The sequence below is a fragment of the Pimephales promelas genome, chromosome 24, assembly GCF_988280905.1.
Source record: "Pimephales promelas chromosome 24, fPimPro1.hap1.1, whole genome shotgun sequence".
Classification (NCBI taxonomy): Eukaryota; Metazoa; Chordata; class Actinopteri; order Cypriniformes; family Leuciscidae; genus Pimephales; species Pimephales promelas.
Genome location: NC_142792.1, coordinates 13,087,250 through 13,113,693, shown reverse-complemented (window position 1 = coordinate 13,113,693; position 26,444 = coordinate 13,087,250). Strand labels below are relative to the sequence as shown.

The following is a 26,444-nucleotide window of genomic DNA, read 5'->3' as shown; positions in this document are numbered from 1 at the left end:
CAAAGTATTAGTATGTTTCAGGACTACATTTAAAACTTATAGGTTTGATGTCATGAAAGCAATTTGTGTTACAATTTATGATAATTCTAGATGAATGTTTAACTGTTATTTAGTTCGTCTACTTTATGGCAAAATCATCCCTTCCATTTAAAAAACAAACAAACACCACTTTCATAAACAGCTCCCAACATAACATAACAGTTTAAATCACTAATACATTACAAATGTGTCAAGATTAACGGATTACAGCGATCACTAAAAGAGGACCCAAAAGGAAAAATATATATATTAGGAGAATATTATGATGTTATGTTATAATAACAATACAAATGAACAAACAAGTGAAGATGACAAGTATATTCAAGAAAAGGACAGCATATGTTAATTCTGTGAAACAGCAAAATCATATCAAGAAGAAATAAAGCAAACTCGGCATCAATTATCAAGCCTTCTCGTTGCTTCCCGGAAATACGCACCCTTACTGCTGATTTGCTACAAGTGTGTTTTGGTGCTCAGTCCGATCCACTTTTCAACAGTAGCTATTAGGGCTGGGTACCGAGTTCAGTGCTTTTTAGGTACCGACCGAATTGCCTCGGTACTACCGAGTATCGAAACAGGTCTTGTATTTCGGTACCTAAATGGTTAATCTCGTCAACGTCAGTGAAACAATAAGCATGCAGCATGATTGGCTGTGGCGGAAAACACTAGTTTACGCGTTATACTCAAAATATGAGTGTGAAAAAGTCAACAAACTGAAAAATAAAATAAAAATTTAGGTAATATTATATTGTTAAAACTGGTTAGATAAAATTGGTATCGAAAAAGGTATCGTTCAGGAACCGGTATCGAAGTCAAGGTATCGGTATCGAACATTTTGTTACGATACCCAGCCCTAGTAGCTATGTTTCCATCCAAAGTTGCGAATTTAACTTATGCGCAAAATTGGAATATCGGATAAAACACGGGCGAATAAAGCACCGTTTATGAGCATCCAGTGAGCCGAAGAGAACAAAATCGTCACTTCCTGATAAACTGGAGCTAAATATCACCAAGAAAAATGGAAGTTGTTGCAGTAGTAGAAGCCCCAGCATTTAATAATTTCGAATAGGCCTATAATAAATTACTTGCGCCACAGAGTGAGCAGACGAAATTCAATAAAGTTATCTTACTTTCGGAGGCGGATGCCTACTGTTTAGGAATGCAGTCGTGTGAGAGTTCTTGGAGGTAATTATACTAAACCAATTTGACGACAGACTTTGCTCGGGCATTTCAGAACAGCCAAAACAGCATTTCAGATCCACGGGTTGGTCCAGTTATGCCGTTCCATCGCAAAGTCACGTCTTTTTTGATGGGCATTGAGGAATTTATTCGGTAAATGTGTTTCCAATTTAGCTTATGCAGATGTTTTCTTATCGGATAAAAAGTTTCAGACTTAATTGAGCGCGTGGATTTTTTACCCAGAGTTTATGCAATATCTCAATGCGCATAATAACAGGTGGATGGAACCGTGGCTAGTGTTTTTTTTTTTTTAAATAGCTTACCCTTAACAAAAGACAAGACTAAATCTCAAACTACTAGATGGGGCAAAACCAGTATTTGAAGCTGCTTTTAGACATGTAAGAAATTATCGATAATTACAAGGCTCCCTGGATTCTGACAAGTGCATAGAGACATATTATTTAAAATTTAAGATAAGAAAAGAAGCCCTGAATCTTAAGCATTAATACCCAGACAGGCTTGACAGGTGAAACGTGGGTGTTTTCTCTGGCTAATTTTTTTTCCCCCTATAGTTTGAGGGGAGGTAGCAAACTCACAAAATGGCTCTTATCCCTGCATATTGCGCTGGAATAGGAGGTATTTTAATATCAAAAAGTTGCAATCATCACCTGCACTCCAAGCATAGTGAAAAATATTTTTAATTGATACCTCATAATTGCGCAAATAATTAGCGTGGAATAAACCGCAACTTTGTACCTACCGCTGGTAAGACAGTGAGGTAATATGCTCTAGTTTCATGCTATTCTCTCTCAGGTCCAAAAAGGGTCTTATATAAACCTTTCAGCTAGAGGGCATTGAGCTACGCTTGTGTGGTGCATGAGGGAGAATAAGTGTGTGTGCAAGTCAGAGAGATATGAAGTGACGTAGGCCCTGTCGTCAGCAGCTTTGGGAATGAGTGGAGTTTACTCTTTTACTCCCTCACTTACACCCCTCTCAAAACCCCCTCCTTTTCTTCCCTCATTTCAGTGTCCCTTTTCCTGTCTGATGTTCTGTGAGAATGTTAAAGAGAGAGAACACACACTGCCTGCAGACAAGGCTTTCACCACAGAGATCCAAGTTTGGGACTGTGAAATCCATCTGAAAAAGAGGTAGGTATGCTAATGAATAATAAAATGTAATAATAATAATAATTACATTAACTTTTATTATTACTACTATTGGAAGAGAGAGCTATTTAGCTGACACACTTTCACCCAAACAATCCAACTGTCCCTTAAAAAAAAAAATCCACTAGCTGTTTTCGTTCTTAGTTTAAACACATTTACCCTATAACCAAATATACGACTAGAGATGACTTTAACAGGAATTATGCAGGAATTTCCAATAGTAAGGATCAGACAAAAATGATGTTTTATGACAGCACACGTGTCTGAGAGTGTGTGGGCCAGGGGCTCATACGTTTCATCATTAAATATGTAAAACCATGTTGCTCCACTGCTCAGGATCAGTGAAGCCTACAGTACGTCCCTATATGCTTGAAGAGGTGGATAAATAAAAATAAAAATAAAAACAGCATGCCACTCAGGGCTGGTGCATGAAGGACACCGATCTGGCCCTCAGCGAGAGCATCTCAATTTTAAAACAAGCTCCTCTTAAAAGCACTATATAATGCAGAAACCACACAAGAGCAAGAGCAGTGAAGAACTGCATGTCAAAAAAGCACTACTAACCAAATGTATGTTCATCCCTAACCGACAACCAAAGCTGGTTAATTAATGAAACAAAACAAAATCTGTTTTACATATGCAAAAAACAGCAAAACAACATGAGGATTCACACGTCGTTGTAGCGCACCTGTGGCGCTTCTGTGAACGGAGAAAAAAAAAAAAGCATATATATGCAAAATATTTCATTTTCATTGTGATTTTACAGAAATAAAGGTAAACCCTTTACAGATTCTAATGATATCTTAACTCTTATGACCATAAATGACAGTATTTCAAGTTATTTCTGCTGTAATAAAGAAACAATTCAAGCGATTGCACAGGCGCCTAACACACACACAAACACACCACTTATATCATTGCTAACTCGACATCACAGCTGGTTCATTTTCAAAATAAAATCAACCAAACATAAAAAGTTACTATTCAATTGAAATATTCTGTAGTGCAATCTGTGCCATTTAGCATGAGCAACACAATTTGTGCGCATGTGAAGGATGTTATGTCGATATTGGAACGCAAATGAAGTACAAAGCCTAGTTTACATAATAGTTTAGCATCCAAATTCATTGTGAATATGGTCACATACAGTATGGATTACTGTTGAATGAGAGGTAGACTACGTGACCACAATGGTGGTATCAGTTTTAGTTTCGCTTTAAATGAATTAGGTTTTGCTTGGCATTTATTTAGTGACTTTTATTTTTCATTCTTGCCCTGTTCTGAGTCCTTATTAATTAAAAGGATTTGTTGTGAAGTGAGGAGAACTAAAATAGCTGTAGTAGCTATAATGTTTGTTTTGCTTTATTTACCAGTATTTTACATTAATATAACAATAAAATGCAACTTATAATATAAATATTATAAAAGATACTATTATATTAATTTACAATTTGTTGTGCTAGACTGTTTGTATTACTGAAAAGCATTGGAAAATTCTTGAATTTTTTATGTGGACATAATTTAATACAACATTAATAGTTTAACAAAGGAATAAATTAGGGACAACACTATCTGACAAATTTGATAAATTAGAACGCCATCTGTAGCCATAGGCAACTTTAACACTGTGAAGAAAAAAAAAAACACAGATTTTTTTTCAGTTTTGAAGAATTACTATTCACTTCTATCCCACTGTTTGGCAAAGATCAGCCCACGCATGGATCTTTAAATCTGTGTGCCTGGTTATCAAAAAATAAATAAATAGAACAAGCACACACAAACATATATAAAGAGGATTTTAAGAATAAGGTCTATAACATTTACTTGTAATAGCAGGGTTTACATGTAAAAACAGGAGGGACATCAGCCTGACACCATGTCAATCCCTCACTCTCCACGTCCTCACTGTTGGAAGGTTTTGAGAACAAGACTCAACTCTAGCTGGAGCAAAGAGTGGCCACTGTTTTGAGCTGGGCTTTGAATGTGTTCCCTACATACAGCAGACGGTCACCTCTGGGAAATCCCATACTGCACCGCAACACAAAATACATTTAAGAAAGGTCACAACCCACAGTTTAAGGGGATTTATTCTAGAGCTTTCCACCATATTCCCCAGGACCCCTTTAGCTTTCTCCACAACCCACTGTCCCCCTCCCCTTATCTTAGCAACGGTACAGCTGTGCTGCTACACAGAGCTGATGTTTCGAAACAGTATAGGAAGGATCAGCTAACATTAGCTAAACCTAGCATTAGCATATTTTCTGATCAAGGGAAACAATGAGGCTAGCTAAAAACTAATCAGCACTGCACATTCTAGGCAGAGGAATCTACAGTATAGGCATCAGGGTGCCACTAAGTGTGAAAGCGGGATACACAAATAAAGCTAGCATGGCATAGCATGTCTTTCAATGGATGATCTTTATTTTCCCAAGACTGCAAAAAAAAAAAAACCCTCACCTTGATTTGCCTTTTCTGAGTGGATATAATTTCCCAAGCATTAGATTGCCAGACTCTTATTACTTCTGCCTGTAGGCCTGTGCACCTTTCTCTCTCTCCCTCATGTCTAGAAAAGGCTGTGGGCATATTGTTCATTTAAATCTAACAGACCTCAATCTTCCTGTAACTCAGTCTGCAGCTTAATGGTGCCATTGGAATATATTCAGCACCATTATCAAATTAGCCTTCATTATTGCATATGTACCCCAATATAAAACCCCTGTGCAATATTATGCCAAAATCTTGTTCCTCAGAGCCTCTAAGCTTCTGGCAGCGGCGATGGTTGATATTTCACTGACGATGAAGCCGAGATGGCCTTTTGGTAACCTCATATAAACTTTTTTTTTTTTCAGAGTGAAATTGAATCACAATCAGTGGGTATTGAGAATGATAAGGTGAGAATAAAATGCCATTCACAATGAAGTTGAGATCTGGACTTGATAATGCTATTGACTAAGCAAGAAGTGAATAAAATCGGTTTGTCCTTGCAAACTTAACATTTGGTATTCTCTAACTGTAAGTTTCTGCATTGAATACTAGAGTAGTGAATTCTGCTTATTTAAACTTGTCACCAAGGTAGCATTATCTAGCCATTTCAAAATTGCAAGAATGACTTGAGTCTTAGAAGTATATACACAGAGCCACAAAAAGACTCAGAAAGAAGCTTTTACATGCTGGGTGGCATGACGGCTCAGTGGAAATGAGCTCTGGGTGTTCTAGACTGCTAAGCAAGCCTGGCCAATGACAACAATGCAAATCCTCTTTGAAAATTATTTTAAATGCCCTTTTAATATTCCTCAAAAGACTGGGTTGTGAACTTTGTCATACTGTGTATACAGCCAAACTATGCAAATCAATCAAATTACTTTAATCAAACATTTGCAAGGCTGTTATGGTTCAGAAGCATGCTCACTAAGTGGGTGAAAACTTGAAAAACAAAATCATAGCTACCTAATTGTGCCGTTTCCTACTGCAAACTCACTGATTTGAATGAAGATGGAAATATGTAAAGGGAAAAAAAAAAGTTTGTTCAGGTGACACTCCATGTAAAACAGTTGAGGAAATATTTGTTGCGTTCAGAAATAGTGAGGTGCAATTTTGGAAATTCAATTTGTCGTTTTCCTGCTTAATTTCTATATTTTTCCAGTCTTCAAAACACTTTATTCATTCCCATGCGCCAATCGTTCAGTCTACTGTGCATGTGTCCTTAAATGATCTTTATCTACACCACATATTGTGTTTTAAGGAACAACACAGTTTGGCTCTCAATAATTACATCGTTTTACTCTTCAGTGAATCCTCCATTTCAGTGTGTATGTTAAAAAAGGCGATTTAATATGCAGTTAGGGATTCAGGGTTCTCATCCTCCTCTACTAATGAATACTCTATATCAGGCCTGAAGAAAAAAAAGGAACTCAGCTGTGTATATCTCATTAAAAGTCAGTCATTTTGAAGTGTGTCACCTTCCATATACCCACATAAGTATGTCAGATGTCAGTTAAGATAAGTTTGGAGCAAAACAAAATGATAATCTGAAAATCAAGTGTCGTCATTCTGTCAAGAAATGTAAGTGAAATTTAGGGGAAAATTTATATTCATTTACAGCAGGGTGACCATCCAATGCCTGCTGCTTTTAAGACAACCACTGCAAATGAGACTGATCATTCATAAATCGAACATTTGTACTTTTAGAGCTAGGTGTTTCAATGCTGATGAATGGTTTCAGAATACTCATAGCACACAAGTCATATGGACCACTTTTGGAAGTGCTATTGCCTCTTTATTTGAAGTTTGAAAGCTTCAGTCAACCTTGTCATTTCTATCAGCACAAGTCTTCAAAATGTCTCCTTTTGTACTCTTTGAAAGAGTCACATGGGTTTGGAACAAAATAGAGCGAGTAAATTACTAGAATTTACATTTTTGGGTGATCTATCTATTTAAAATAAACCCATAAGTGTTTAATCTGGGCTGGAACATTCTAATACACAGAGTGGTTTAATGAAGGTCATTAGTTTGCAAACAATAGCCATTAAAAGAGTGCTGGAGCAGGAGGGACGACACACTTCCCATCCCTTTGACTCAACCAATCCATCACTGGAAAAACAATCAAGCAAAATATCATTACACATCCACTGGCCCACAAATATTATATTACAGATGGTTAAAACAGAGTAAGGGGATTGTGAGAAGGAAAGAGACCATAGAGAAAAAAAGAAACGGATATAAAGTGATGAGAGAGAGGATGAAACGGGGAAAGTCATGCTGATAGCAAAGTGAAATGATGGATAAAATTCAATCGTGTTGCATGTGTTTTCTAACAGCTGTTCACAGTTGGACAATATGATGTGAATGATAGTGGACAGAGAGCCCATGTTAGTGTGATGACTAATCTCTTCTAGAATCAAATTGAAATGAAAGTCTCTGGTCACCCTACTCAAGGTCAAAAGTGTTAGACGAAATTACAGAGTTTCCACCTGTCCTGTCCAAGGGAAGTTTGTTCAGCTGGTATGGGCAGCAAGGTTATTATAGGTTTGCATTTTTAAAATAGTTTTTATTTTAATATCATTTTCAAATTTCCTATAAATTTCAGTTTAGTTTTAGTTCGTTTTATTAATTTTTTTTTTGTGTGTTTTTTGCGAACACATTTCTATTTCGTTTTTATACATTTAGTTTCAGATTTAGCTTTAGTAATCAGAGTTAACCGTTTTGAATAGAAAATATGAATATCAGTAACTAAGTAGGTGATTTTAAAAGATGCAATAGACAAAAAAGCAGCACAAGAATAATGCTTGAAAGGATTAACCATAAAAAAATAAATCACAATAATCATATGCATATTTTTTTCTTATATGCCACATTTAAAAAGATTTCTTCTTTAACCCTCTGGGGACCAAGGTGTATTTGGGTTCCTTATGTTCTGACATGCCCTGACATTTGTGCTTTTTTTTCCAGTTGCTTAATGGCACAGGTGAAATTACACTATATTTAGCACAAACACGGCTACCATAATATGTGAGCAACATGTATGTACATGTTTGTATTTTTGAGAGAATATTGTTTATACGTGGTTATTGAAAAAACTAAAGATGAAAGTTTCTGAAATATAGCCATAAAACGCATATGAAATATGCGTCCACATTACTTTTGACTAATGGATGTTGTCTAGGGTTTTTTCTTCACAATGATGTGAAAATCATCCTCTCATAATCATAATCAAAATCATAATCTTTCACATATTCACAACCCCCATTTACTTCCAAAACGTGGCAATTCTGAATTGAGGGCTGAACAACGTTCATTCATTAAGACTTAATTTAAAGATGAACAGTGCATGTTCCATACCAGAGTTTGGAGTCAATTGTGGGAACTATTTCTCTTCTGAAACACCAGCACATATTGACTAAAATTTTTGACTAAAAGATTGAAGAGTAAAGATTAAAAAGAAAACTTTTTTTTGCAATTACACTAACTTGATATATAGTTTAATAATAGTAGTAGTAGTAACAACAACAACAACAACAACAACAGTGTCTTTAGGGCAGTACCGGATTTATGGAAATCAAACAATGAAAACAGGTCATACGTTTCTGTGCAACTTATTTTCTAATTGTGGGTTAAATGTAGATGATTTTCAATAAACTATGTAAAATGTTTCCTACCTTTTCTCAACTTCTATAAACAGGCTTTGCAATACTATATGCACTGCTCTCATAGTACAGTAAGCACAAATATCGCTGGGATGGTATTGGACCTCTCCAGCGAATTGGACGAGGGAAGCAGGCTGACCTACATGCAGCAGACCCTATATCCCAGATAGACTGGCAAACCCTGAGGCTGCCATCCTGCCCTTGCTCACCCACTTACTGACAAGACCCAGCCCGTCAAACTGGGTCGCTGGTGCTGATACCGAGCAGACCTCTCCCTGCGTCCCTCAGCCTAGGGCAGGTTGAGCTGGCAAGCTGGGCCCTCTCCGCCTGCATAAGATCATTCCAGAAGGCTTGGAGTTTGAGGGGTTGGGCGTCCCCACTATATGCATGGTATTCTGGGTCAACGTCTCGGAGAGAGAGTGGAATGGCCCAAATGATGGTGGAGGCTTGCCAACGGCCACCCAGTCTTACACTCAGAGGTGTGTAGTCCACAGACACAAACAAATATACATTACACACTCTAGCACACATTGGTCATAATTCAGAAGAGGCTGTTAGCCTGTGGGTCACGTATGTACACATTTGAATAATGTCCCCGGACACTTTTCACTTTATGCAACCGGGTCACAAATCCCTTAATGTGTCCTACTTCATTCCCAGGCATTACCCCAAGCTATGGGTGTCATTCACAAAGACATTCACAAACACACTCTCACTGTCACACATACACAGTGGTGTGTCAAAATGCCAGCCATCAGTTGCCCGGGGTGCCGTGCTGTTTAGCACTGCTGTTCAATTCTATGACATCTGCTGCTACAAAAGTGAGATGAAACCTTCCTGAAATCACATCTTTAAAGTACCTTTCACCTGCTGGCTAACACTGACCAAATGAAAGTGATTGCCTTAAAAAAAGAACAGCTTATGGAGGAATGGTTTAAAGCATTTGCGTGAATAAGAGCGTGATCATAACCGTAGCTAAAGGATGACAACGCGAGAACGGATGGATGGAGCGTTAATTGCGTTAAGTATTTTAAAATGTTAAAGCTGGACTAATATAAATTGCATGCGTTGACAGCACTTGTCATTGCTGACAGAAAATACTGCGGTTTGAAGTGGACTTGTCTTCATGGTAGGTCTACACAGAATGTTCTACATTTAATATTTAGCTAACGGTCTGAAGTTTCACATTATCCTTCTAAATATTTCCTAAAATCAATTAACTCGCATCTTTCTTTTAATCCATGATGACATTAGTCAACTGTTGTTGTTTCTGGCGTTTCATCACTGACTGTGTTGCAATGTATTTTTTATAGTCTATGATCGCAACCGCTATACCTGCTCATTGGAATATTCAGTGAGCTATTTTACACAGGCTCGGTCCGGTGGCTGTCCGCATAGGAAATTACATCCGTGGGTAAGACGTCATCCCTGGATTTATGAACTTGCGCTCCATGCTTTCACCGACGACGATAACGTGACGTATGGATCTCTCTCACACTGTGTTTCTAGAACCCACCCTGCTCTGCTTCTGTTAGGCTTGTTAGTTAGAGCTGCGATCCTCTCATATGATTGGTAGGTGAAATCAATTGACTCAAAAATATTAAATCGCATGCTTTTTTTCCCCCTGACGGGCTGCACATTGGAGATCTGGCACGGTGCTGGAATACTTTAAACCCTGCAGAGGAGATATTTTAATCTTGGAAGAATAAAAGAGAGGGAGAAAGTGTCCTGAACACAGGCCCAGCTTTGCACAGTACAGATACTCCTACAGCATCTAGAGGAGGCTTAATCCATCTGAAGAGCAATAGCCTTTGGTAGCATACATGCTGAGCTGCCAGCACCCCTCCCAAGATGTCGACAAAGAATACTGGTCGACCAGTAGCGACACTCGCTCACACAAGGTTCAGTGATCAGAGAAGTCTCACTGACCAAGTGAAGGGTCAGACCACACAAATCACTCCAACTCCGCATCAACTCAAGAGAAGATTGATGGGGGGTGAGGGGGGGAGGGTGTATGTTGAGGGTTGAAAGGCATTAAAAGAGTACCAGCAGGGAGTGTGGAGGACAGACTAAAATCATTCATCAATTGGACTGTTTATCTGTGAAAAGTAACCATCTCCAAATCGCAGCGTTCACTGCCAGACTGCAGACAACTAAACAGATCTACAAAATACAGGAACCTTGAAGAGGGAGGGAGAGATAGGCAAGATGAGAGCGCAAGAGAGAGAGCGTGAGAGAGAGAGCACGAGAGAGAGAGCACGAGAGAGAGAGCGAGCACGAGAGAACGCGCGCAAGAGAGAGAGAGAGAGGGGGCGGATACGGATGAGCTAACGTACTAAAACCAATGCATCAAACCAATGCACTGCTTGGAGTGTGATGCGTCAGCAGTACATTCACGTTTTCATTGAAGGACAAAAAGAAGAGCAGGCAAGTAAGCCTGCGTCCCGGGTGCCTGCTACTGCACCACAGAACACAGTGAAAAACATCGGTGCACAGCAGCAAGAGGGACTAACCCGGTGCCAGCTAGGTTAAAAATAAAAAGGAAAGAAAGGAGGGAGCAAGGAAAGATGTTGCCATGGGGAGCCACTTTTCCCTTGCCTCAGCGCTCGTCCACCAGCTTGAGCCGGACAGCTGTGCCGCTGACAAAGCTGAGAGCTTCAACTCTGCACTGAGCTCAGAGTACTGCAGCGCTATACGGATACTTCTCTGATCAACACAGCGTCACAGAGAGGGGGGAGAAACACACTCATTTTTCTCTCATTCCAGGGAGAGAGCACGCCTGAAAGCAGGAGAAAGCGAAGGAGAACGAGGCAGAGAGAGAGCGATCTCTCTCCAGTGAACGAGCCTTCTTACGGAGCCGTCTCTGCACTGATGCCTCCCTTTACACCTTTTCTGGACTCTCATCACCAACTTCTTACAGAAAATCATAAGGATAATTGGGAAGTGTGTAGAAAGAATCCTGAAGCCTTCGCTGTGTGAGCGCGTCTATGAAGATCGAACCCGGAGCTACTTAAGGAAAAGAAATGCGCTAATGACCGCAGTGTCACTATCTTTTCAGCTGGACAAGGTGGTGACAAATCGAGCGGACAAAACATACTGAGAGAAAGGGAGACGGACACAGTAAAGTGAGTGTGAACATTAGAGGGGCACTTTTATTATTCTTTAAACAAAAGCTTAGACAAACATTTGAAAAGACTGGATTTCTCATTCTTATTCCTCTCTCTTTACCCCCTCTAACTACCCCTCCCTTTTTTCCTCCCCCTACACTGGTTTAGCATGTGTGAGCGGTCCTCTATGGAGACACAGGCATTTAGTAGCAGCGTCAAGCGGAGGTATCCAAGGACAAGCTTCTGTGGATAGTGCGAGAGCGAACGCTTCTATAGGACCCAAACTGGATTGGTACTCTTGCCTAAAGCTCTGAGGCCCTGCAGAGCCACTACACATCTTCTCGGATGCTCCTATGTGGATTTATTAGGGGCCATTTTGGCATTCATCTCTTGTTTTCTGACAAATGAAAAAAGAGAAGGCTTTGCTTATCCTGGGAATATAAGAATGAGGAAAAAATCTATTTTGTGATTGCAAAAATTGGACGTATAAAACCTTTGAGGTAGGTGTTGAGCCTTTCAAAACATTTTTATACATAAAATAGTCCCCTGTTTTCTTTAATTCATTATACCTTGGCTTTTCACTTGACCCTCTTCTCTCGAGTACCTGTCACTGAACGTTTAGCCTCCAGTTCAGTAAATGGAAAAACAATCTAGAGTTTTGTTTAACCCAGGGTAGGGCTTCATTAGTCAGAGGTGAACCCCTCCCCTTCCCCCTCTTACTACCCCCTTCTCCCCAACCACCATCATCACCCCACGCCCCCCCCCCAGACGATGCTGAATTATGAATGTGCCACATCATGAGTCTCCTGGGGCGGGTAGCTGTGCATCGAGCCAGGAAAGCCGCCCTGCTCTGTGTCCTGTTCCTCATGGTTCAAGTGTGCGTAGAGGTGGCGGCCGCAGCAGGGCCCCAGGGCTGCCCGACTGATTGCTCCTGCAACAACCAGCTCAGCAAGGTGGTGTGCACCAGGCGTGGGCTCACTCGTGTGCCACCAGGAATACCCAGTAACACCCGGCACCTAAACCTGATGGAGAACGCCATTGAGGCTGTGCAGGCCGACTCTTTCCGCAACCTCCATCACCTGGAGGTATTGCAGCTGGGTCGCAACGCCATTAGACAGATTGAAGTGGGAGCCTTCAGTGGGCTGACCAATCTCAATACACTGGAACTATTTGATAACAGGTTGACAGTGGTGCCAAGTGGGGCATTTGAGTATCTGTCCAAGCTGCGAGAGCTGTGGCTGAGGAATAACCCCATTGAAAGCATCCCATCGTACGCATTTAACAGAGTGCCATCTCTAATGAGATTGGATCTGGGTGAACTGAGGAAACTGGAGTACATTTCAGATGGGGCCTTTGAGGGTCTAGTCAACCTCAAATACCTCAACCTGGGGATGTGCAACATTCGAGGGGAGATGCCCAACCTGACGCCTCTGGTTGGGCTGGAGGAGCTGGAAATCTCAGAGAACCTCTTTCCTGAGATCAAACCAGGTTCATTTAGAGGACTGTCTTCACTCAAAAAGTTATGGATCATGAACTCTCAAATAGGGCTAATCGAGCGAAACGCATTTGATGACCTGGCCTCATTGGTGGAACTGAATTTGGCCCATAACAATCTAAGCTCACTGCCCCATGATCTCTTTACCCCACTGAAGTACCTGGTGGAACTTCACCTCCACCATAACCCCTGGAACTGCGGCTGTGACTCACTCTGGCTAGCACGTTGGCTACGCGAGTATATACCTACCAACTCGACATGCTGTGGGCGTTGTCACTCCCCTGCACACATGAGAGGCCGCCAGTTGGTTGAGCTGGACAGGGGTGACACCGGGGCAATGCAGTGCTCTGCCCCATTCATTGCTGATGCCCCGAGAGATCTGAATATTTCTGCTGAACGTGTGGCAGAATTGCGATGTCGAACAGCGGCAATGTCTGGCGTGCGATGGCTCCTACCAAACGGGACTGTACTAACTCATGCGTCAAGCCACCCACGGATAACCGTGCTAAATGATGGGACTCTTAACTTTTCAAATGTGCTAGCAGCTGACACGGGTATGTATACCTGCATGGTGTCCAACGCAGCCGGAAATTCCAACGCTTCAGCCTATTTAAATGTGAGTGCGGCTGAACTCAACACGTCTAACCTCAGTTACTTCACCACAGTCACAGTGGAGGTACTGAACCCCACATCTGAAATGCCCAAGCCTAAAACCACCACAACCACAGGCAGCGCCAGCACCACTACCACGGCCTCGCCATCCGTCTTTCAGCCGGTTTTTATCTCAACGCCTACAGTCCTGCTCCAAAGCACTGACACTCCCCCAAGTCCCCCATCTGTTGTACCTGGCTCAAAAGTGACAACAGGAAAGCCCCCCAACCCAGCCAGTACCAGTCTGGATGAGGTGATGAAGACAACAAAAATCATTATAGGTTGTTTTGTGGCAGTGACCTTGCTAGCAGCAATCATGCTAATTGTATTTTATAAACTACGAAAACGGCATCAGCAAAGGAGCACGGGGGATGCAGCCAGATCTGTGGAAATTATTCCGGTAGATGAGGAATTGCCACCACCAGCATCTGCTGCCAATATAGGGGAGGGGGCACGGACTCTCCCAGAGATAAGGGATCATAACAGTCTCTACAACACCCACAAATCTGACTACAGCTACAAACCAAAACTAGAATACAGTACCCATAAGCCCAAGCAAGATTTCAGCATCCACAAACACAAGTCAGACTTAAACACCTACAAACCTAAAACAGACTATATGTACCAACCTACTCTGGAATACAGATCTCCTAAACTGACGGACTATTCACACAAGTCATTGCCGGATTACCACATACACAAAAAACCTGAGCAGAGTCCCTACAAATCTGGATATAGTACTCACAAACCTGACTGCAAATCGCACACTGCTAAACCAGACTACAGTCCGTTTAAACAAGAGTATGGTGTTCCGAAATCGAAAACTGACTTCAATATGCCCAAACTCAAATCTGATTACAGCCCCTTCAAGACAGACTGTAGCCCTTTCAATCCTGACTACAGGGCTTTCAAGGCAGAGTACAGTCCCCTCAAAGCAGAATATGTCAGTTGTGAGTACAGCCCCCACAAGTCCAAAATGGATTACAGTCCTCACAAGGTGGACTACAACCCGCATAAGATCGACTACAGCACCCTGAAGCCCAAATACAACACTTACAAGCCACCAGGCCATGGCGCCAAATGGACAGGAAGTAACAGCATTGGAAATTCTCTGCCTCGAACCTTGTCCACTGCTATTCCTGAAGCCCTTGTCATAAAAAATCACACCAAGGAGAAAGTACAAGAGACTCAGATATAATTTGCCCCCATCAAATCAGAAACAGTCAAAATGACCCTCTCTCTCCATTTTAAGCCCACCCTCGCCCCAGCATAAAAACATGCAATAGAATGCACAAAAGAGAAAAAAGACAGGAACTACTTTTTTTTTTCTTTTTTCTTTTTTTTTTTTTTTTGTACAGAGTGCAATTCCTAAAGACTGATTCTTGTTGTACATGCTTATAAATAAATATATATGGAAAAACTGAAACTACCATGGGCTGGTAATAGAAAAGCAGATTATATTAAAAAAAATAATAAATTTAAACTATTTTCTAACTTATAACTCCTATTTAAAAAATGAGTTGTTTTAAGATGCTGTACTGGATTTAAGAAATGAGGGTAGTCTTGTTTAAAAGGGCATTCTGTGTGATTTCTAAATACTACAGAGAATGCAGTGAAAAATACAACAAACAAAAAAAAACATTTATACTGAGAAGTCTTTCTTTAAAAAACAGAAAAGAAAAAGGTCAATGTTGATCTTTGCAGGTTTATCTTGTAAAAGCACCATGAATTTGTACTGTGCCAAATGTTACAAATGCAATAAAAGGATTTTTGGAAGAAGAAAAAAAAAAAAAGAGAACCATTTAGATTTATTTTTCCTCTCTTGATGTACTGTTGCGATCAGCCAAATGCTTTAGACACTGCAGTAAGGCTCACTGCAGTTCTGCTTTAACCCTCAGAGTGCTGGGTGCCGCTCAAGTCTTAAAGGCTGGGCAGGGGCTGCTTTTCTTTCTTTTTCCTTTGTATGCTTGCCAGCACTAAAGTGGCTTAACTGAGCTTATATAATTTATTGGTGAATTGCTATCTGATGTCACCAGAAATTGCTGGTTTTAAAAAAAAAAAAAACTGCCTTAAGGTATTACCCAGATTCTGCCATTAGTGTCAGGTAAATATTATTGTGAAGTTGCTGTATGTTGTAATTTGGACAATTTCTGACGGCAGGCGTATCAAAAGACGTTAAACGAGACAGGTTTGCACACACAGAAAAGCTAGCCTGCCTTTAGAGTGGTCTGGTCAAAAAGGGTTGGTTGAGCAATTTGAAGGAAAAAAAAATGAGAATCCATTTATATTCAACCCATTATTTTATTTTGTATTACTAGAACTAGAACATGTGTATATGTTGATAAAGCATGAAATATATGAACATTTTGAGATGTCTGATAAAACAACATTTTTATTGCATCACTACTCATTTCCTACACGTTTATGAGCGAATACATTAGACATTGACATCACACAAATGGGTAGTGAGGCGTCACAAGTCAAGCAGCTTGTGTATGATCATAAGAGGTGCGTCATGACATATTGCACAGGCTCATAAGTTTTGACTGTGACGTGTGCAATACTGCGTACCTCTCACTTGTATGGCAAGGCTTGTTTGAATGTCAGAAAATGCTTTCTATCTTGGCTAATTGAAATGCAAAGACTTAGAAATAATAATAATTAGGCCATAAACTGATGGGCATATTAGAGGGTAATAAAATGTAATATATGTTTGCATTGCAGGGTATATTGGCTGAGTGCATGCAGGCTGTCTGGGAGATTAAAGCTGATTACATGATAATTGATCCAGCTCACATAGAAACACCCTTCAAAAAGTAGGGACATCTTTTCACAGTGAGACTCAGTACCCACTGTACACCTAAAAAAACATGCAAGCACACACACACACACACACACACAACAAAAAAAGATTGCTGCTTTAGGCTGTGCAGCGCCCCAGTTAAGACCGGCCTCACACTGTTTGTATCTGCCGTTTAAAAAAAAAAAAACAGAAAGTCAATGGGAGCAGTATTTCTGTATTCAATGTCTTTATGATTTTGACTGTTTGTCAAACGGGTGTAAGATGAGTTTACATCACAGGCCTTGATTTAGTGGTAGTTTGGGGAAATTGTTGGTAAGTGTACGAATAGGTAAAATAACGATATAGCTATCTTAACATAAATCTAGTATTCATTCGAACTTTAACTGATGCCACATTAAAATAACACCTGTGTCTCCACTTTCACACAGCGAATAAACAGAAATAGCCACAGATTTCTTAAGTTGAAGTGTAATTTCTGCACCACTTAGGGAATGAAATGGAGTCTCCCAAACAGTCTTGCTTTCTATCATTTGACCACAGTTATTAATCGAGTCCTATTGGACCACTAAAACATCTGCAAATTTATCAAAATGTATGAAAAGTATTATTTTTTTTTTAAGATCAATCACTACCTGGCTTTTAATACAAATATTAAGGAAGAGCATCATATTATCAGAATATATTTAACACTCACAGCTTATAACCCTTGTTCTGGTGTCTTCACATACAAAGCCGCTGTTGCTGCAATAACTTTAAAAACTGCAATTATAGCAGTGAGCTGCCGCTTACGCAGCTGAACGTCAAAGCTATAATTGCCAGTCTGGTTTTAATGGAGTATTGTACAGGACTGAAGTGGATCCTTGTGCAAGCAGCATATAAGAGCAGAGAAAGAATAAAGGAAGAGGGCACATTCTGCCGAAGGGTTTGAGAACCCTTCATGCTCTTCAGCCCACTAGTGAGAGAAAGTGACCCGCATTCACCAAACAAGGCTGCAGTGTGGCTCACGAGGCAGACATCTACAATAATATATCTGTTCAAACACAGAGAGGGAATAATAGAGAAGATACTATTAAGAAATGACCAGAGAAGTGGGGTGGGGGTTAGGTCAGCACAAACATTCAACATATCACTTACAAGGCAACACATTTTGGCTAAATATTGCATATAAAAACTTTTTGAAAGCATGTGAAACAAATAAGATCGAGATTTGAACAGCATTGTGCAGCAGTATGAAAGAGAAGGGTTTTAGAGTGAAAGTATGAGGCACGACTGCCAGCTACAGCCGAAGAGAGGAAGGTTACGGCTGTAATGACTGGGCTGTACCAGTGGAGGTGTAAAAGTAGGTAGGGGTATTATTAATAAACTACACATGGAATGTAGATAGTGGGGCGAGTGATGGACAACCCTGAAATGAGGTCAGAAACCTGGCTCATACCTTGCAGGGAGGGTATGACTTTATTATGGTGCTGTTGATGGTGAGAATATCTGCTGTATGTCTTCATTTCTTGTACTTAAAGGGGTCATTAGCAGTTGATTTCTGTCCCTCACACATAAAAGATGCGCTTTATTTATTAGGGGAATTAAAAGTGATAGACTGCTATACTGCCTAGGCTGCTCAAATGGCTGATATCAGGCCATTTTCTTTCGTTAACCAAGCTCTGCTTGGCTAAAAATGGGAATTGTAAAGAACTAAATATATTATTATAATAAAGACAATTATTTTTTAGAGACTGCAATCCAATAGTGATCATGCCTTTCAATAACTATTGATTATATATTTTTTTAAAAGAAAGAAAGAAAGAAAAAGTGGCTGTATTTCTTAACTTTTTTTTTTTAAATCTTGCAAGTCTACGTCCAACATAATAACAGTACATTTGAAGCTTTGAGTCATTAGTTTGGCTGGACTACTCTGATCATGCTAAATGGTATGGATTCACTAAAAATAATTGGTTCACAAGAGTCACTTGGGCGTAGATTCAATTGCAATGATGTTGTTTATGAAATGGAACAAGTTCACAATTTCCAACGCTATCCAAGCCAAAGTATTTATAGTGAACAGCAGTGATAGTTCCTATATCTATATATATATATATATATATATATATATAATCCAGGTTCTTTATAATTTTGGTTAAAATACATATAAGTTCCATTTCAAATAGATTTTTATCTAACTACACATTTCCTGGGAATCAAACTCATGACCTTGGTATTGCCAACATCCTCCTAGTTGAGCTACAGGAACATAACTGGCACAACTTCGGACAATCCGTGTGTATTTATAATCTGCCTCGCACATGCTAACTGCTTAGTCTGCTGTGAGAATTTGTATATCTCTTACATTATTTGCCAAAACAGCCCTTTTACAAAACCTAACAGAGCGTTTGTCATTGTCTGACCTTCTCATTGGCAGTCCCAGGAGTGTTCCTGAACAGATGTTAACTGGCTGCACTTCTGTCTAGGGCTCAGTTCTGGCCGAAAATAAAAGTAGAGGCTTTATGACGGCCACGGAGGGCCCCTAAATGAAAGACAGCACAGTTAATCACCGTTTTGTAAGGTTTGTGTTCTATCCGTATCCTCGTCCATAAAGGGGGCGAAAGGGGTCCAATTACCCATGAAGTAAACACAGGAAAGAGCAGTGCTGGGGTACCAAGTCACTCGTCATTAATTCAGATGCCACTGTCTGTGGTTAATGGCCGATGCACAAATTCTGTCTCACCATTTGTTAACCTCTGAGCTGGCATACTGATGCGACCTAGCACTTAAAGAGGAGGAAACACAAAGGCGTAGATGCTCTATGTCGTCAAACAGTCGCAAATCAAGTAACTCTTTGGATAAACAATACTCACATTGCATAAAGATAGTCATAAAATCATTATATGCGCCTGAAGACCAAAAACACAGAACAAGGGTTCTCAATAGACAAAGCAGGTAGTAAAACTGTCAGCATGCACAGACTAGCACATCCCTTGGTGAGTGTTTAAAGTAGAGATCTATGTGAGGTTTATAGGCCCCTCTCCATGGCACATTTGCATCTCTTCGGTGCCATTTCACATAACTCTGGTGTCATATGGGTTTTGGGAGCCTGTTCCATTTTAACTTCATGCAAATGGCAGCAGCGCGGGGAAGAACTGTGTCCCCCTCCATCCTCGACATGTTTAAAACACGACCCAGAGGGCATGTGCTTCAGATGCAGGATGCTGGGTCGAGCGCAAAACGACTCCATTTGGTGCACTTTGCACTTTTTTCCGATGTCTGACAAACAGCTCCCACGACTTCAAAAGGGAAAAATTAAACAACGTGGATGCCCAAGACGGCAGTTATCAAACCCCCTCTGATTCACTATGTCAAAGTGGCATAAGCACATGGCTTCCAGCAAAAAGAAAAGAGGTAGAGAGAAGGAAGGAGTAGAAAGTGAGAAAAGGGATGGGGGAAAAAAATGTGGGCCATTTGTATTGCTATCTGCGTTAATATTTTGTTGCAAAAGATCTGTTTAAAAACTAAAAAAAAAATGAGAATGCATTGAACGCATATTAACCAGTCTGGTGCATCATAGGATTTGTAGTTCTTTAAAAGTTATAATCTTATTTCTTTTATTTATCGTCACCATTTAGGAAGCTATTGAACTGTGCATAATTGCTTAAATGCAAACGCATTATTCAAGGTGATGGATTCAAATCAAATATATTAAGAAACAGTATGAACATTTATCCAACTCTCAGATGGTCTTATGAGAAGGCAGGCAGTCTCTAGTCTCTTTTTAATAGACCAACATAAATGCTTTTTGAAAAATAGAGTGAGACAACAAAATGAAAACGGACTCTAAATAAGATTGAGAAACACAAAGGAGTACTTCGCATCTTTGTAAAGTCTTATCAGCAAGGCTCTGTAAAAACACTATTTCAGATGGACAGGAAAACACAAAAACACACAGAACAATGTAAAATGGAGACTGATACCAACAGAGAAAGTGTTTATCAGGACAACATGCTGAGTGCAGCAAAACTCATTTTATGCTTCTGTCATTCAAAAGTCGAATCTTTTGAAAAAGTCAGGAGGACAATATTCAATCAACATCAGTGAACTAGGAGTCGAGACACATACTGCACATAGCAATGTCACATGACCTACAACCTCACACTGTCAAAAAAAAAGTATTAAAAAGCTACTTCAAAAGCCCAGTTTGTCACTGGGCTAGTACATTCTTAAGACTAACTTGCACTGTACCAACAGATTGTAAATCACCAGATTAGAGTATGCATGTCAATTTTCGTACATTCCACGACCCAACAAGTGAACCAATGGCAACAGATGCGGACAGGGGTAACATACTGATCCTTCAAAACGTTTATTGCCATCGGTTGAGGTCTGTCAGTGCCGTGTGGATTAGAAAAAGACAACTTTGTACTTTATCTTTCCTAAAAGGTGTCTATTAGTATTAGGATTGGGTATCGAAAATCGAGTATCGATCGGAACCGGGACTAACTTTTCGTTTTTTCCGGAATCGTTCAAAAGTTAAAATTTCAATTCCTAGTTTCGATATTCACAGTCCGCCGAGCGGAAGAAGAAACCGCTGAACAACACCAACGAAGAAGCGTCTACCGGAAGTGTTGGCATAACCGCGCGAGTCGAACATGAGTAGCTTACGTCAGCGGTCCAAAGTGTGGCTTCACTTTTCTAAAAATTAACGAAATCTCGGCAAAATTTGTGACAAGTATTTGTGACAGAAGGAGTATTTCCTTCAGAAAGACCGTTGGTTAGCAAGGTTAGCTAAACTTTTTTGACCCTGCCTCTTAAAAGAATCGAAATCGAGAATCGTTAGGAACCGGAATCGAAACAAGGAATCGGAATCAGAATCGTTCAAATTCAAACGATACCCAACCCTAATTAGTATTGTACTTTAGAGTAGAAATATGTAACTTTAAGGTAAAACTATGAACCTGTTATAGGTAAATGCGTTTAACCCCCATGCAGAGACAAGTTGCTATTAGTGTTGCCAAAATCGATATTTCGATAATTCGATAAATAACGATACTAAAATATGTGAACAAAACCAATACTAATTTCCCAAAGTATCGATACTAGCTGAGCGATCACATTAACTTCTCTTCAAAGGTGCGTTGACAAACACCACACGTGACGCGCTCGTTTCATTCACTCTGGTTAAATAGCAAATGTGAAGTGAATGGAAAGATGGCGAGGGCGGTATTTTTTCCTGTGGTATCAAAAATGGTATCGAATATCGATATTTTTCAAGGTATCGTATCAAAGTTAGAAATTCTAGTATCGCGTCAACACTAGTTGCTTTACCGCTAAAAGGTCTTCTTTTTTTACCTAAGAATCGGAAATCTCAATGTGTTGTAGAAATATAATAGTTATGCATTTGCTGTGTTCTGCAGGGCTTTTTTGTGATGCAAGTGAAATTCATATAAATCTAAATATAAGATTGTATAGTTTATTTGATGTTATTTAATCTTTCATTTGGAGATTTTGGTTAGGCCCACTAAGTTCTGCTTTATGCTTATTTGCCAAAGAGAAAAAAAGCTCCCTGTAGTGCTTTTGTTAGTCTCTTTGCCTAAAGCTGTGAGAATGGGCTTCCTCTGGCAATCCAACAGGGAAAATGGGAGACATAGGCTGATGCAAGGATGCACCAGATGTCTCTAAAAGTTCAGAAAGGAAATGTATAGTACATAACGATAAAAGTGTCAAAATCATTAAAAAAAACACACCGTCTTTGAGGGGAAAAAAAAACAAAACATGTCACTAACAGGGCTGTACGGTATGCATTCAAGTACTAGTTTTGTTTACATTCACCTGTGACATGCTAATTAACTGAAAGTGCACCAAAGTAAGAGGTACGCTGACACGTGCCACGTCTCTGAAGCGGGTCGTATTTCAGAACGCTCTGAAAGGCACATGCTCTAATCAGCATGCATTGCCCTGAAGGAAGCGGCACACAAACGCAGCCAGGCCAGCCTGACATTTCCTGGCTGATGGAGGTTAGCACCTGCTAAATCAGCTCAGGTGACAGCACACCGAGCAGCAGCAGCTTCATTTCTAGATGCGAGCACTGATGCCAAAAGAGTGCTGGATACATAGCGCTGGAGTAGATTAATACAGCTGTAAATCTAAGCCAGCATCCCAGAGGCTTCTGGGAAATGAAAGAGATGCACTTGATGCACAGGCTACGCCAGAAAGAGGTCATGCTTAAACTATTTTCCATTTTAAGACAGCAAAACTCTGTAAGTACATAAACTTGGAGTAGCTCAAATCCCACGCTACTCCCGTTGAACATAAACATCAAGAGCTTAGGCCCCAGGCCCACGGCGCAAGACGCGTCCGGTGCCAGGTTACGCGTGGCACGCTGGCAGATGGCGCAAAAACCTCGGATATCGTCGGGCACCTCGCTGGCATGCAGCAGGGGTGAATCGTGCAGCCCGGCACATGGCTCACCTCCCAATTGTGCTGGCAGAGTCCATGCTAACTTGTCTAAATCATGACAAACAAAGCCATTAGTTGGAAGTTCAGAAAAGACAAAGCCACAGAGGCAAATGTACCTGTGGGAAGGACGGGAAGCTAACTGCATCACTTTTAAAGAGGTGGAAAAACACAGGATGGCCAAATTCAAGCCACATTCTCGCACTACAATGTGTTCAAGAAAAGCAACGGCGTTCCTCTGGCCAAACGCTATACCTAGCAAGCATCTTGCTGTCAATGCGCGCTCCGCAGTTAAGACGGCTTTCTCTGAACCTCCCCGCTCAGGCGTGAAAAAGCTCCATTTCAGAGTTCTGGCTGGCGGAGCCACAAATGCACATGCTCCTAATGCTCTCATTAGTGTAATTGAGCAAAAATGTCAGCATAGCTGCAGCTATTTCCATTTTCTTTTTTAAGTTGTGCAGAACTCATTTATAGGCGCGGACTGGAACACAAATGATGAGAAAACTCTCAGAAGCGCGAATGTTTTTTTTTTGTTTTTTTTTTGCGAACGCATTTGTGCGAAACCTGTGTTCTTTGTAAAGCACTTTAAGAGGCAGATGCTTTCGTCATTAATACTTGTATTATCGCACACGCAACAGTGCTAACAGACTTGTCCAAACTATTTGGATTGGATTAACAACCGCTATGATCTAGACCATATGGTATGTCTTTTTTGCCAATTACCCTTTATAGCTTTGCCTTTTGCACCATCAGTCAATAGTGCTGCTTGAAGTTTATGGCTGCAAGTATCAAAAAGTAATGTGTAATGTTAGGTCAACCATCTTGTTAATGTGACTTCGCACAGCTCTTGTTCTGCCTAAAGCGAGAGCTATGAGACCATTACGGGCTCTGATACACACGTATACAGGACAAAAGTAATGAAACAATAGCCTGTGACGTACTTACAGATCGCATTGCAATAACAAAGCCACACTGACCCAGACACTTCACAACAAATACAAACACACTCCCATGAGCTATTAAATACGAGATTTTGCTGACTACCTTATGATACGTCGCAATCCAAAACACACTGCATCACAATATCTATCATAATTCTATTACGATCGTTTCTACTGACTTCAAAACTATTACTTATTGTGTTGTATTATAATGTAATCAAATCTAAAATAGCATTATGCATCAGCTCATTTAATGCAAAATGTCATGAATATCTCATATCAGAAAAGTTATAAAAACAGTTATGATTCCACTGATTTAACAACTATTTCCGATTATATTAGTGAAATCTATTATAATTTCTAATAAAATATACAATTTTAAAATAACATAATACAATATAACTCATATCTCAAGACAAAAAAGAAATTATCTAAAAAAAAAATGCTAAAACAAAACTATTAAGATTGTTTTACATAATGGTTCAATTCAATGTTTGTGTGGTAGATAATAGTCATGTCCTCAATATTATAATATCAAGAAGCTACCATAGATGAATCTGCAAATTTGAAAAATCGATTTGCATTATAGCCTGAGGCAAGACACTTTCACCACTTCCACGCCTGCAGACATAGGATAGTCATCCTGATCGATTATTTTGTTCGTCTAATCATGTATTATTTATGTGCAAGTATGTAGCCCCTACCAAACTCAGTAATCGGTATACTTTCATGTCTTGAGCTTGCGCGAGCTGAGTGTGTTTAGCGCCTTCAAAAGAAAGCAATGCAGTCTACACTGGATGTAGCGAGGTGCGAAACTACACAACACATTACCAACAGTAAACTGATCGCCCGCGCGCTCGGTTTCTGACGCACTTCACATTTGGTTTTACTTGCTGCTTCAGCCATGACAACATACAGCGGTTAAAAAAAAAACAAAAAAAAAAGCTCAATGGGCTCTTGCGTTGGAATTTGAGGAAGTGGGGGAAGTGACGTATGCCGTAAAGCAGTCGAATTTTGTAGTTCTTTTTGTGCTCGGGTTCCTACCCGCTCCCCGAAGTTACAGAGTGCGAGTAAAAGCGATACGGACCACGTCAGGCTATGGCAGACCGGTCATTCAACCTATTGTAAGTCGATGTACCATCTCAAAGGTTTTGGAAAAATATTATAAAGGTTGAAAAAAACGACAGTAATGCTTTAAATATTATATTTTATAATCAGCATCAACTCTTTATACAGCGTATGCATACTTGGATATTGAACAAAATAAAAACAACAACAACCCGTCAAACATAATAAATAGATGTTCTGGATTGCATTGACACTTAATTGAATTTCAGGGACATCATCAATGTTTTTGGCTGTGAACTTCAGCTAATTTCGGACCCTGAATAAAGCGATAAATCAAGCTTTTCTTTCTGCACTATTAGGGGAAAATTCAACCCTATTTGAAGCTCTATAGATGGATTCTGTCCTGATTGCCCTTCCCCTCGAGCCGTGTGGGGTGGGGGAACGCTGACATAGCGGGGAAGATTAGGCCCTCTCCTCTGGGCTGTCGGGGTGTCCTGTCTGCCAGAAGAGGTCAGGCATTGTGCTGGAGTAAGCTACTGCAGGATTACACACTCAGAGCTGATTCCTGAGGATAGAACAGCCCTGGGGCCCCACAGCAGGGACTAGAACTTCACATACACACCTGAAACGCGACACACACTTGCTTCGTTTTGTACACACTCTAATTAGCAAGAAAAGTTGGAATGCCCATAAGCGAACACACACAGGGAGTTAAGAGACCGCCGGAATGAAGGAGAGGAAAAGGGATGGGAGACTGGATCAAAGGAGAGGAGGAGGAGGAGAAGGAGATGCAGAGTGAAACGAGGAGAGAATGCAATGGTGTTGATCAAACACGCGGGAAGGGAAGAGGAAGGCTGGCTTGAGGAAATCTGTGTGCACGCATGTGTGTGTGTGTATGACAGCTGTCGAGTGTGAATGGGCCAAAGGCGAGACCAGGGACGAGGCTCCCATGGTAACCTGATTGCCATGGGAATCATTCAATCCAGTGCTACAATCTGCTAATAAAACACTGGCAGTTTGTCACAAACACATTTACACACATAAAACAAACATTAGCCCAATAGCTCCTTAATGGATAATGGCCCTTCACGCACAGCAGCACCTTTCAGAAAGGCATAATGTCTCAAATCTCCTCAAAACGAGGAGAGATCACCGCAGGTTTTCATACTCAACCACTGAAAAAAGCCCCCATCAAACTACAATAACGTGGCTCGATATCATTGATTAAAAGATTACGCTTGCGCCGCATGAGCGCGAGCCACTGAAACTGAGAAAGACCATGAGAGAGTGGACGGAAATGGTGAGGAGCGCTACATCAACGCGTCTGTGATGTTTAATTCCCTCAGCAATTACAACAATTATCACTCCGTTCGGTCATTCCATCTGAGGCTCGAGCGATGGACTGTCTTGATAG

General features: G+C 40.4%; 2 protein-coding genes across 2 annotated transcripts in view; one reads left to right on the top strand and one right to left on the bottom strand.

Moving 5' to 3' along the window:
* Positions 1-26,444, bottom strand: part of snd1 (staphylococcal nuclease and tudor domain containing 1) — a 182,500-nt gene that overhangs the window by 71,582 nt on the left and 84,474 nt on the right. The gene's annotated exons all lie outside the window — the stretch shown is intronic.
* lrrc4.1 (leucine rich repeat containing 4.1) lies at positions 10,940-15,551 on the top strand. The gene is made up of 2 exons (XM_039668311.2): positions 10,940-11,652; positions 11,803-15,551. Exon 2 carries the CDS (start codon positions 12,420-12,422, stop codon positions 14,976-14,978), a length of 2,559 nt encoding a protein of 852 aa, XP_039524245.2. The 5' UTR covers positions 10,940-11,652; positions 11,803-12,419; the 3' UTR covers positions 14,979-15,551.

Bases quoted from the DNA above. Each gene is read 5' to 3' on its own strand.
- lrrc4.1 (XM_039668311.2), top strand. From the start codon at position 12,420: ATGTGCCACATCATGAGTCTCCTGGGGCGGGTAGCTGTGCATCGAGCC.